Genomic DNA, 13,668 nt, shown 5'->3' on the forward strand with positions numbered 1-13,668 from the left:
CTTGCGTCTAAGGTGACTGTGAGAAGCTGTACCAACTTGATATGCCTACAGCATCAGAAGCCATTTTAGAAATTCGTTTTAAAATATAAAATTAATCTTGTCTGTGAGCACGCTGAACATTTGTCCCGAAGAGAAAGGCATTGGGAAGCAGTCTCCCAATGCTTTAATTTACAAGCAAGAACTTCAACTGCCTATCAATCCGCCCAGCCCAGTAATTCGTGTGTAGAAGGTACTCATATTTCGTTCCTAAGTGAAAATTGTCTGAATGCACAGGGTGTCAAGGCCTGGGTCTGGCGACAACACCGAATATTAAAACGAGCCTCGTTCATCATATGCCACTAAACCTAATTTTAGAAAGCTTATCATTTGAAACAAAAACAAAAATTTAAAATGCAAGGGGGAACATCATCGCGTGTTGAACCAGTTACCGAAATAGGACTTAAATAATACCAAACTGAATGAGACGGATATTTTTGGCGGAGAGAAACAGAATTTATGCAGGTTTCGTTTAATGGTGCTACCCCATCTCATTTGCCTAATGATACCGTCTCTACGCTAAAGCTAGCTGTCTCCTCTTCATAGCCCCGCTCATTTGTACTTCATAGCCCTATGATTACAGTTTCTGACCTCCTATCCACTGGAACCCACGCGACTAACAAGGCCCGCCAAATAACAAATGAAACATTTGCCGATGAATTTGCATCCTCTTTGAATATCCTCTTTTGAAAAGTCCGCGAAGTTATCCAAATTTGAAAGCCGGGTGGCGTTTTTACCATGAGAGGTGGAGTGAAGAGACAAAACATTGAGAGAATTCATAACAGTGCAGTGTGGATGGTAGGCCCGTGTATGTATGTATGTATGTATGTATGTATGTATGTATGTATGTATGTATGTATGTATGTATGTATGTGCGTGTGTGTGCACTCACTGGAATGGGTTGTGTGTTCAACTGCGAGGCACCCATTCATTCAACTTGGTGGCTCAGAGTCCGCAGAGACCTAACAACTTTTCTTTGGGAAATCACCGGTGAAATGATCACCAAAACCCCGTCCCACCCACTTTTACTCTGCGAAGATTATTTTTTTCTTTACATTAAAAGCCACATATGGTATATCACCAAAGCCTAATCAGAGAAATGTTTTTGAAATAACAGCGTGAAAAGGTTGAGGTGGACAGAGAGGTGAAGCAGAGAGAATATAGTGAGCACTTAAAAATGCATGCAAACACATACTCAAGTTTCATTATATTTTACATTTTATTACCCCCAACATGTAGCTGAAATATTGCCCGTAGAGTCGATGGGTTTACTTGGACAATCTTTACAGAACACTCACAAAGGACGTTGTACTGGCAATTCGAACAAAAAAACGATACATTGTAACAACACATACCAGTGCCCAAGCCATGACAACTATGGACATCAGTTTGTGACTAACAAGAACGGTGGGTTTTGTAAGTTTGAAATAACTTTTAAATCTCATTCAAAAATAAACTAAAAGGTGTAAGAGTACCTTTCGTGTTTTTTTTCTTCTATAATACAAGAAAGCTTCGGTTAAACCATTACGGTAACGTTTCTTAAATAAATTATAACTTTTTAAAAAATTCTCCTCGTGAACGTCGAAAAATACGTTTAGCGAATATAACACATAAATAACTTTGTTTCCACACACTTATTTAAATATGTACACTGAACTTGAAACATGACTGTATGTGGCGACACAGACATAGAAAAACAAAAGAAAACCATCATGGTATCCTGTCGGAAAACAAAACTTTTTGTTGATTATCTGGAACACCTTTATCATTCCTGTTTTGTCAGACTAGAACAGCTTCTAAACACAACGACAAAGAACATATTTGAAGACGAGAACGGTGACCTATCATTTTTCTTAACATAAATTAACACGTTCACACCGCCATGTTTACTGTTCAACTGGTCGCCATTAACTATTTACAAAATGCTTGTTCTGTCTTGCTGTCAAGAGCCACTTCAGACTTCGGCAGTCTCCGTTAATATTTTTATCTACTTAGTTGACATGCGTTGAGAAATTGACATCTTTGGTTCTACAAATTTAATAACAAGTTGCGCTGTTGACTCAATTCCTATTCGTATCTGCCATTTGGTGATATATTTTGGGTTCTTTTCTCTCCCTCTCTACTTCTTTGGTCACTTAAAAATTATCTTAATATGGATGTTGCCTAACGGCAACAGAGTTATGCAAGTATCACTGGCAGCTACTCACTGTATTAGCAGGAGTGCATTACGGCTAGGGGAAGGCTGAGTATGTACCGATCAAACAGCAGATTGGTGGGGTACTGATAGTAGGCCGAGACAAGCAGATAACTTGAGATAACCCTGCGACACTGCACTACACTTGTCAACAAGCTGAAGCAGCATTTAAAGGTTTTTGGAGTGACGTGTACTCTAGTTAGTATCGGCCTATGCCGACTTTGACATTATCTAGTAGCGTTCTTCCAAAGCAATTTTCCAACACGGTACCTGTTATTTTTTTATATATAGTGCACCAGAGAAAGACAATACAACAGGGATTTGTACACATATTTAGTCAATAACGGTGGGTAAAAGAGACTATTCAAATATATATTATCCCCATACATTGACCACTGTTTTTTATCCTGATACTACTTCATTGCTAAGTTGTGTGTTGAAAGTGTTCTGAAATAAACAGGGTAAACGATATTTGGACAGGGATCTCAGTCTCTTTTACTATGATGTATATGTTTACTTATCACTTAGCTTGGTCAGTGACTCGGTGGCGATTTTCTCTTGCTGTTGTTCCAGTCCACTGACTAATTTTTGAATACTTTGAAGTTCATTCTGGGCAGAGGTCGGTATAGAGTTCTTGTTATCATTGATTGCTGATGCCGAGATGTGCGGCAGAGAGGCACCAGGGCTACTATTAGCCACTGCCACCAAACCTGCTGTTGGGGGTTGCAAGTTGTCTAACGCGGTATGTCCAGATGCACTCAACGGAGTACCTGTGGTTACCATGGTAGTAGATGTCAATGGGTGTGCGTACGGATTGAATCTGAGTCGTGCACGATTTTGGTGTGAACTTAAAATTGCACCACGGTAGTAGTTTGAGGCAGCAGCAGCTGCGGCAGCAGCATTTCCCAGGGCCGGGTTACTGATCACAGCGTACCCTTGCGATGATAAGACCTGTCCATTCAAGCTAAACGGGATTCCCTGAGCGTTCAAAGAAAGGTGGTGTGGTGTCACACAGGTGTGTCCGGAGGCTGATTGTAACAGCTGCGCATGAGCGGTGGTAGGTGAAGCCACTGGGAGTATGGCAGCTGGCATGCTCTGGACGGCACTGGCTAAACCCTGTATCACTTGGCTGGGATAGAGAAGTAATGGCTGCTGAGTCAATGGGTGTAGGGGATTGTGGTGTGTTGGCGACGTTGGGCCAGCTGTCTGGAAAGCTAGCGGTGTTGGGTAGTGCACTGACATTTCTGATGGTGAACTTAGCTTCACAGGACTGTGTTGTGGTGTAATATTCCGAACTGTAACTTTCCTTTCCTCTAACTCAGCACTGTCTTTTCGTTTGTCAACAATCGAAGACCTGGAATTCAAGCTACGAATTTCACTGTCTTCATTTTGGTCCTCTGTTGTCAGGACAACATCATTGCACTTTGCCTTTGGTGATGAACTTGTACTCATAACATCCGAATCTCGGCTTTTCATACTGTTCGTATTCTCTTCATCATCTCGCCCCCTCTCCCTTTCCCTGGCCTCCTCGGCGGCGATTTCCGATCTCAATTCACTTGCCGCCGTTTCGTCGTCAATATCGTTGCTTTCGACATCTATTTCTTCTTCAATGCGAGTGGTAGAGTTCGCCTCGGCAGACACTGACTCTGCAGAAAACAAACAAATGACCGGATTTGTCACCATTATAATGGACAGAGTCAAACAAGAACTAATAAATATTTGGTGTTGGACAAGACTTAAATAAACATTACCGCGTTTAAAATGTATTTTTAAAAGCCCAGGCAGTGCCAACAAATTTGTGTGGCGTTTCTTTAATAGGGTTACAGTCTGTCTTTGCGATTTTGCTCACACGAAAAAAAAAACAATCACCATAAAATATTTTCATGTAAACGTTGTATGGGTATAAAGTCAACTTTTTGAAATAGTTAAAGCAAGTAGAGGATCATCTCAAAAACAAGCACAGTTGACTGCAAAAAATGTATAGATGGGCTAGCACTTACCCCGAGGTGAGTGGACTGAAGCAGGTAACCTGACTTCATCTGTACTCTCTTCAATGTTTTGTTTAACACAGGACGTCGAAACTTCGGGGTGATCTGCGTCCCCCCTGCTCAGACTACCGCAGCTGTTCGTCGTGGACTCAGTCTGCGTTCTGTGCTCCGAGGCCTCCAAATTAGTCGATTGAAGTTTCCTGCAAAGTCGTGCACAAGAGCGCACACGGACAATACCATAACGTAAATTTGCAGAAATAATGCGTGGTGTCGCCAACAGAATCAACTCTGTGGACGACAAACAATAGGCGGGTAACTAGAAAATAACTGGCGAAATCTTCCGGACAAATCTCGGGCGCAGATCAAAGGCTGGGTGATAATCAACGTACACAAATTAGGATGGCCTGTAACAATAGCAAGAGAAACCCATCCTTTGTTCCTAACGACCAAAGACCTTTAATTCTACTTTCCGAATCCACAACATAAAAAGAATGAAAAGAGTAGGATGGAACAAAAAATTGTCGATAAAAAGCAGACAAGAGATTTCGTAAAAAAAATGAAGCCACCCAAAGAAACAAACACAAGTGAGAGTCAGTCTCGACAAAGTGGTGCAAATAGTCTCTGTTTACTGTTTTCTGTTTTTCTCTATTGTCAGAATTACGCCAGGAAAAGCATGCAGTGGTTCGACACTAACAAAATGCCAATAATGTCACAAGTAAAAATGGAGGACCTGAACTCCACAGTAATCACGTGTAATATAATTTCAAAGGTAAATATAATTTGAAATTATGTGGTAGGTGATTATTTTTTTCTAAGAAATTGCTACGAATTTCATGCAATGAGGAATCCATACAAATTATAAGGAATTCGCCCAATTTAACACATCCCATTGGCAATCCGAAAATCTTACACTCCTTGTTGTAAAGGAGACACGGCGTTTGTTTTCGCGCCCTTTTATTTTGTCTTGTCCCCACAGCATGGCTTAATCTTGCCCTTACAGTCTTCTTCAGTAATTTGTACAAAACAAGCTATGGATATAATCGACCTAACCCCTTACCTTTTTTCTCGTTTTCCCGCGCCATTCTCTCGGAATCCTTTAGCAAAGGGATTGTGGTCTATTTTCAGTTGGGTAATCTGTGAAATGTAGACGAAGGAAATGGCAGGCAATTACTCACACAGTCGAAAGCACTTCGCACTCAAATTTTGCGACGCCTAATCATTCATTTTTAAACGAAAAAAATCCTAAACTGACAGTTCCTGAAGTCCTCCATTTTTTAGAAGTTGTGAACGATTTTCAACTCGTTACATCTATTTTCACACACACAATGGTGAACAGTGTTTCTTAGGAAGATCAGAAGGGAGTTCAGTATTTGTGTACCTGTGTATTTGTACGCATTTTTTCCCTCAGAAACAAGATCAAAATAATGTCGTTTTGACGACATACCTTCACATGACAGAGGGCTATTAATTTGGTGACTAGCCCTGACTATACGAAAACGCAAGTAGCACTACCACAGGATCAATACAGTCTGCAGGTGATATTGCCGACGCTTTTACTGTTCAAAAATTCCACCCATCTTTATTGAAACCGCCAGTCCCACTCCTTTTCATCCTTTATCGACTATATACATTCCTTTCTTATATTGTAGTTCCCTTAATAAACGCATATAGCATTCTATGCTTCGGAAATTGGTTTCAAATTGAGACGTGTGTATTTTTCTTGCATATCACAAACCAGCATTTCTCCCTTTAGCAACAAGTTATTGGAGTGGCACATCGCAACGATGGTAAAATGACGTCAAAATAAGCCAAGATTCCCCTCAACTCCCAAATATGTAGTAAAGATACTCTAAAAGTCGGATGCTTTTTACGGGATAGCGTTTATTGTGCGGAGGTAAGCACTAACATAAATGGCATTCGTTGAAAACACCTGGGTCTCGAGCGTAGCGATTTAACGACACTGATGGTAAATTCTGCAATAACTGTCACTCTTTTTAGAACTAATTCTTCGAGTTTAATGTCTAAAAAGGCGAAAGCAGTTGGAAATATTTATTTTTCTCGTCGTTTGCATTTTATCTAAGTATCTATCTAGAAACATTTGGGGGTGTTGTTACATCGAGATATAAGACTTGGTTAGCAGGCGTTATTTAGATGAAGTGAAAGTTTTGGGGGGGGGGGGTTTCGAAGAGTATGATAACCTCTCCGTGACGTATGTCTATCAATGCATATGACAAGAAGAAATATTGCTATGTCTACTGACACGGAACCTGAGTACAAATGGAGACAGGCAAACACGAATCTGCGAGACTGTCGGGTCTGCAGACGACATGCATTGGCCGCGCTTTTAATCATCTACAATAATTACAAAACGTAATCTTTTTTTTGTCTGAAGTGATCGTCCGCTTAAAAAGAAATACATATATTCTATATTCAAGCAAATGTTCAAATCAACCGGTGGGGTCATTGTCTTTTAAATCTTAAAGGTCTAAATAAAAAAGCTGTGTGTGAATAACAGAACTGTGTTGTTTCGTTCTATTTACTGCGTTTGGCTATTGTTGGAGATTCCATTCATTTCACATTGACGCCAAACGCACTGTGTTGTATTATTGATAATTTGATTTTTACACGAATTTGCTCTCCTGAGCTCCATATATCTATGGTCGGGATCACGAAAAAGAGCAAAGAACAGCAAATCGTGTGAAATCATTGGAATTTTGACGGCTTGGGCATCGCCACCTATCATTCACTCACGCTGAGTGTACTATCGGTGACAGGGCCACATAGAGCACTGGTAAACACATAGTTCATCCAAAAAAAAGCATGCCTGAAATCTTCACCCTAACCCCTCACCGAAAAGAGGGGCTTAGAGTTCACAATTGTCTCCACCATTTACGAACATTAATATTCATAACAAAAACTCTTCCTATTGTGTTTTTTTTTTCCTTTCTATTCTCTGGGAAGAGTTTGAATAGCTCTAATATTTCTGCGATCTTAATTTTTAATGTTCTATTTTATCACAGTGCATAACTACAACATATAGAGTTGTTACATAGGGATGTACTGGAGAGAAAAAAAGAGACTAATATAAATCAGTGTATTTGTGACATGCCATCAATTCATACTTGAATGAATCTGCAGTATTTACCTGAATGCCACTCCATTCACCTTAATATGCAGTCTATACATTGACGGGGTTTTCTTAAACTAAGAAAAGGACAATGCGGCCATAAAGATCGTTTTAGGCTTCGAATTTCACAGAATTTATGCTTTCTCTATGTCATAAACGAAAACAGACATAAAAATGAGCTGAAAACCTATAAATTTCACAAGCATCCTTCGCATTTTAAGTGTAGGAAGTGACAGCAATTTGGGTGGTTTTTTTCATCATTTCAACTGTTTCATGGCTCGGTGTGCCTGAAATTCAGCCGTGTTAAAACCCTCGTTATTTAACATGATAGGTACTTTTATTTTTTACCTAAACACACAGTTGATATTATTTTTATGGGTCAGTCTTAAAATTAATTGCAATATAGTCAGGCCCATACTGTGAAACTGCTAGTACGATTAAGGACAGAATGCCGCATTAAGTCCTTCAAATGCGCTACAACAATAAGAGAAAAGCATCTGCAAACGCATCTCAAACAGTTCTGCGATTACACCTCACTACTTAGCCCTCCAAGCAATAAAAATAAAGTACCCATTTTTTCTAAATTTGTCGTGTTATCTCTTCTCAAAAGATACTACAAATATTTTCGGTTCGGGGTGTATTGTTTCAGTCTCCGACGATTAGATGTTATTATGGTTCCTTCAACAACGTCCACTACGTATTTATTGTTTTCGTTAGCTATTGATTACAACCGCCATTCATCATCTTTCGTTTAAAAATGAAACTCGGAGATTCATAAAAATGAGAGCTCTGACATATACAAATAACAAATCGCATAATTTATCGATGTGTGCTCTTCAACCAAAACGTGTTAAGATATACATTTTTCACTGACAGACGTATATCTACACCTGCTCTACATCATTGTAAATAATATTATAATTCCCTTATTTGTTTATTTATTTATTTACTTATTTATTCAAAATTTCTTTTATTGAAGATACATAAATATTTTCTTGAAATGGGCAGTTCGGATATGCTACATGCAAATGTGAGACAGTGTGAGATTTCTCTGTACCCACCTTCTCGTTTTGGTAAGCAGTAACAGCGATGAATTCCGTTTCCTTGAAAACGTACGTCCTAAACTGGCTCCATGGTAACTTCAAGATATCATTAGCTTTCACTATGTGAAACCTGGGTTGGTATTTGTGCATCGAATTCAAGATGGTCTGCTTAAAAAATAACAAGGGAAAAACACAAGTATGAGACCGGGAAACATGTCGATATGTGAGGCATCCGTATGTAATATACACAAGACGCATTGAATGGAAGCCCCTACATACGACACGATACGATAAGTCGCTAACCGCCAGTTACCGTGCGTAATACACTATCCTCTCATTTAAGCAGATATTAATTAAAATATACAAAATTTCGCTTGTGTCAATTCACACTTCGTCGTTAGAATATTGTAGATTTTCTCGAAATTATGTTTGTTGCGTGAAAAAGCAGCACACAATACAGCTGTAAAACAGAGCATAACACGCAATTTTTTTACGCCGAGTGACTACACATGCATGGAAATAAAATTTAAAAAAGCCTAGCCCAATAGCCCCCCTTACAGCCTTAGACATTTCGGTGCTATTTTCAAAACAAACAAAATACCCAGACAATACTTGAGGGTAATCATAATTAAAAACGTGTAATTGTCAAGAAAAATGATCGTAGAGTCTTCATAAGTGATTTCAGAGAGCCCTTCGTGAGCTTACAGTTGTCCGCTGTAGTCAACTGTTTACATATAACATAAGGAATTTTACAGTGAAGGCGACTCGAATACGAGACAGCTAGACACGCTCGCACGTTTACAGTGGAAATCTATCGAAGCGTTTCGCTGACGAGAACGGTCTGAATGTTCCCCACAGCTAGCCACATCAAAACAAATATTTCACGCGTAAGACTAGTAGCACTGGAAAACCAAACTGTTTTGGGAGCCGTCTGATGCTCCGGATGAACATGGTAATCTTGGGGAAAAGGGATACACGAGTGAAAATATTCCCAAGTTCAAAAATGCCTGATAAACGTGACAAGGTTGGGGTGGGCTGCACAATGTCTGGTGATGTAATGTGTACTAAAAATGGGTAATCGAGTCTAAATGTTGTGGTGAGCATTACTATACCAAAAAGTTGCTACATTTTTTGGGAAAGAAGGTAAAATGTTGGGTACTTGTCAAATTAGTATGTACAGGGGTAGGGTATCAGTAGCTAAATATGTTCACAACTCAACGGATTTCACATAGATATCTTGATAGCAGATAGCAATGCTTCCATATTGTTACGCTTGCATTCACCCGGTTACACCCCTCAGCTCAAAGTTTAATTCGTACACATATTTTGTTAAACCAGAAATTTGTTGTCATAATCTGACAGGGTTGCAGCGGCACCCGAATGTTGATACATGTAGTTGGGATGGGTCAGAAAAATGGTGGTGCTGTACGAGTCACTCCATGGTGTATGCAGGCGGTGTTAATCGGACCAGCAGATCACCGATAGCGATATCAACCTAACACTCCGTCTGGGGTTTTGTTCGCCACATGTCGCGAGATATGTCTTGAAATATGAAACCCACACCAATACTCTCTGTCAGCTAATAGTCTGTATGTGTGACACCCATAGCACAAAATGATAACAAGCAAACAGCAAAAACCGTGTCGCACATGGGTATATATTTTCTACAAAGATAGCTTTAAAAATACTCTCAAGGTGACAGAAAAGATTTCTAATTTCATGTACTTCACACGACGAAGCTGTCAGTGTGCTAACGTGGAAGGGAGCACATTTTAAGCTTACTGGGTAAAAAAACTTGTCCAATGGGTTGAAGTCTACGAGCCGTGACTAAAACAACAACGCATGGAAAATCCACCGGGGAAAGCAAAGCGACTCGCCGACGCTGTGTGCACACCCTCCACCTGTTCAGTATTTTCCAAATGTGTGTACTTTTTAAAACCTACTAAATATTTCAAAATACAACTTGTAAACACGGAAAATGTAGCCGGAGAAACGCTAGAAGCGTTGAACTTATATTGATCACATATTGTAAGGGGTTATGTAAAACTCCAGGCTCAGTTCTTTAAAAAAAAATCAAATTTCCAAAGAATTGTTAATATGGGTGTAGTGACACAGAAAACGAATTTTATGAACGATAAAAAAATGGTAAAACAGGTGGGATAGGTGAGTCAAAAACTACCAAACTTTTTTCTCTCTCTTGACCTTTTGCGCATTTTGGGGGAAAAAGAGTCATCGCTTTTGTTGTGTCAGAACAGGAACCTTCTGTGTGTGATTCATGTATGGTAGAAGGCAGTCACCCATCGACGAGAGGGGGGAGAGAGAAAGGCCGCTAGCTAAATTTGGAGCCACTCGGTCTTGCTGCGATATAATTACAGGCTTGCAAGGCCGGGTAAAAGAAAGAAAGAAAGAAAAATTGCTCATGCAAGTTGTAAAAGGAAACATGTTAAGTTTGAAGAGCTTTTCATCTGTCCTGACAATATTCAACAATAAGATAAATTTTGTTGGTACGAAAGGTGAGAAAGGTTACACAGGCAAAATAGACAGGACCCTCTTTAAGAATAATCATATCCATTTCAAAGGGACAATATTTTCTCGGCACTCCCATATTAATTATGACTGCAAAAAATAACATTATAACAAAAGGTATGGGTATGGTATGGCTACCTCCTCTTCCTTCAAACAGGGTCATTTCATTTGCTTAATTTGCGGTCTTGCATCGTTTTCAGTTGGGTGTATTTTCATAACAACAGTAGTGCATGCATGCATGTGTAAAAAATGTGTACCTTAATGTGTGTTTATAAATCTAAAGTATTGTATTATTACACCCTACATAGTTATACGTAATGTCTTTTCGAGTGGGTTATTTCAGATTTTGTAAAGGGGGGGGGGGGGTGCAAATTGCCAGAAAATTATTGGTACATTTTTAAGAAGCCCTGTGAATATGAGTACAATGATATTGTCAAACGTAATACTTACATAGCCATGTTTGTCAGAGATATTATTGGTTAGTTTCAGCTTATGGAATGAGACTAGTTTCTGCATCCACTGCTCCCCAGTGCACGGCGAGTCGGGATGTATGTACATTCTCTTCGGCATTTCGGGGTCGGCTTTTCCTGCTACCATCCAGCGTGAGTTGTGGAATTTATACCGGCAGTCGTCAGCTGCTACTATATCCATTAGTAGAATATATTTTGCCTTTTTGTCTAGTCCACTCACACGAACTTTATAGGCTGGGAAAATCCGCCTGATATAAAGTAAACGAGTTTTAGACATTATATAGATTATCGAGATCCCATCACATTTTCCCTTAACTTTAAACCCCTGAAGTACGATACATTTTCCCCCACAAAAACAAAAGAACAGAAAATTATCTTTTTTCCCCTACAATTTTATTTTTGCTAAATTGTTGATTTTGGAGGAGGGTCACAGGAAAATATATACGCAGATAAACAGATGTTTAGGTCCAAAAAATGAAGTACATTCGGACACAGTGCAAGTATAAACAACTGCGCCGTTTTGATGGATGTAGTTACAGTTGGTATCATAGACTAAAGGGGTTGAAGCCGTGACACAACGGTTTATTTTGTGTACCCTCCATATTTAGATACGTATCATAAAACTCACATTACATCGTGTGTCGAGTAATATTTTCCGAACCAGGTGGCAACTATTACTATTATCATTCACTGATTTGAACACTGTATTAAATTCGTTACATTCAGTCTGTCCTCAATGATTTTCGAGATAAGTTTAGGGTCGAAAATATTACTCTAAATCACGGGTCACCCCTTGTCAATCAAAAATGACAAGAACAAACAATATAAATGGTTCCTGATGAGCTAGTCGCATGCCAACGTACACACACCAATTTTATCATGTTACCGAACAAGTGAGTGCCGTTGGAGCACGGCGTACGGCTGAAAACATGTTTGGTTTTTGTTGTGGTTCTTCCGTCTAAAATTGACATGGGTTTGCCTACCAAACTACCAAATATAAATATCATGATTAACAGAAAAGGTAGTAATTTGGAGTCTCAAATATTCTGTTTGATCGATGGAGTGAGTTGTTGTCTGTTAAGAACAGTCGTTCAGTTTCATTAATTCATTTGACTGTTTCTATTCTGCATTCTGGTATCATGAATAAGATATGTTTGTTGTTTTGGTGTTTTGACGAGTATGTGTGTGTGTATGTGTGTGTGTGTGTCCGAAAAGGGTCAGAATGGTGTGACAAAAATCTATATTAGTGGGGTTGGGATATGTCAGGGCAAGTAGGGATGTTGTCGACTTGAGAACCACATGCCGTGTTCAATGTTTATCTGCCTGCACATGATACACTGCAAGGCCAGTCTTCAACACAGTATAGCGAGTAGCAAAACCAAAACATATGCGCCTGCGGTTTTTTTCTATTCTGTGACCTGGTGATCTCTAGACAGCTGATCAGTGTCAGGACCCGTTGGTCTGAGTGGTAACATTTTTAAATTGTATATTACTAATTAGTGCTAGTAAAAACTGAGCATTTAAAGCAATTGTTTACAGTTGCCATTGGTATAATATGGAGTGTGTACCATTGGTTTACTATTAAAACTTCTATGTATGTTTTAATATTGTCAATAAAAATACATACCTTCCCGATTTTGTTATAACCATCTCCGTTCCCAGTTTATGAAACTCTTCCCACAACTCCTTGGTATCCAGAGTAACGTGGATATTTTCGTCCTCGTCTGGTTGGTTCTCAACTGGTCGTACTGGCCGAAGTCCCGGTTGGTGAACAGACAAGAGATCGGGAGCGTAGTGACACCGTGGGTCTCCGAGTTTCGGGAACATGGGCAGCGTGGCTAGTCCGGCACCATTTGGCAGCGGTTGTGTTGGCAGAAACCCGGGGAAGAACTGCGGCTGTGTAAGTATAGAGTTCACTGAGAAATCGCTAGGCCGATGCGGCAGAAACTGCGTGTAAGCCATGCCTGGCTCTGGTACCATAGACCTCGGATGTTTCATATATACTACAACTGAGGATAGCTTGCTTGCTGCAGCTCCGACTGACTTGCCTATATCGTATCTCCGTATCTTAATGAGCTATGGTAGTTGATTGGCTATTTCACACGCGTCGACCAATCAGCGATGAGTATAGGCGTGTTAGTGGCAACTTACACGACGTATCAGCCATAAACAAGGTGTCGGAACGCACAACGTACTTATGACATTATCACATCAATCGTGCTAAAATGTCAACATAATTAAATATCCACCAATGCAGCGCCAAATGGGAGTACGCTTGTGGTTT

General features: G+C 39.7%; 1 protein-coding gene across 1 annotated transcript; it reads right to left on the bottom strand.

Moving 5' to 3' along the window:
- Positions 1–1,268: 1,268 nt before the first annotated feature.
- LOC144449386 (T-box transcription factor TBX2-like) lies at positions 1,269–13,382 on the bottom strand. Its single transcript, XM_078139915.1, has 6 exons — positions 13,012–13,382; positions 11,365–11,632; positions 8,407–8,553; positions 5,276–5,352; positions 4,231–4,418; positions 1,269–3,876 (listed from the first exon to the last, which is right to left on the bottom strand). Exons 1-6 carry the CDS (start codon positions 13,380–13,382, stop codon positions 2,744–2,746), a joined length of 2,184 nt encoding a protein of 727 aa, XP_077996041.1. The 3' UTR covers positions 1,269–2,743.
- Positions 13,383–13,668: the final 286 nt, after the last annotated feature.

This window comes from Glandiceps talaboti, chromosome 18 (assembly GCF_964340395.1).
Source record: "Glandiceps talaboti chromosome 18, keGlaTala1.1, whole genome shotgun sequence".
Classification (NCBI taxonomy): Eukaryota; Metazoa; Hemichordata; class Enteropneusta; family Spengelidae; genus Glandiceps; species Glandiceps talaboti.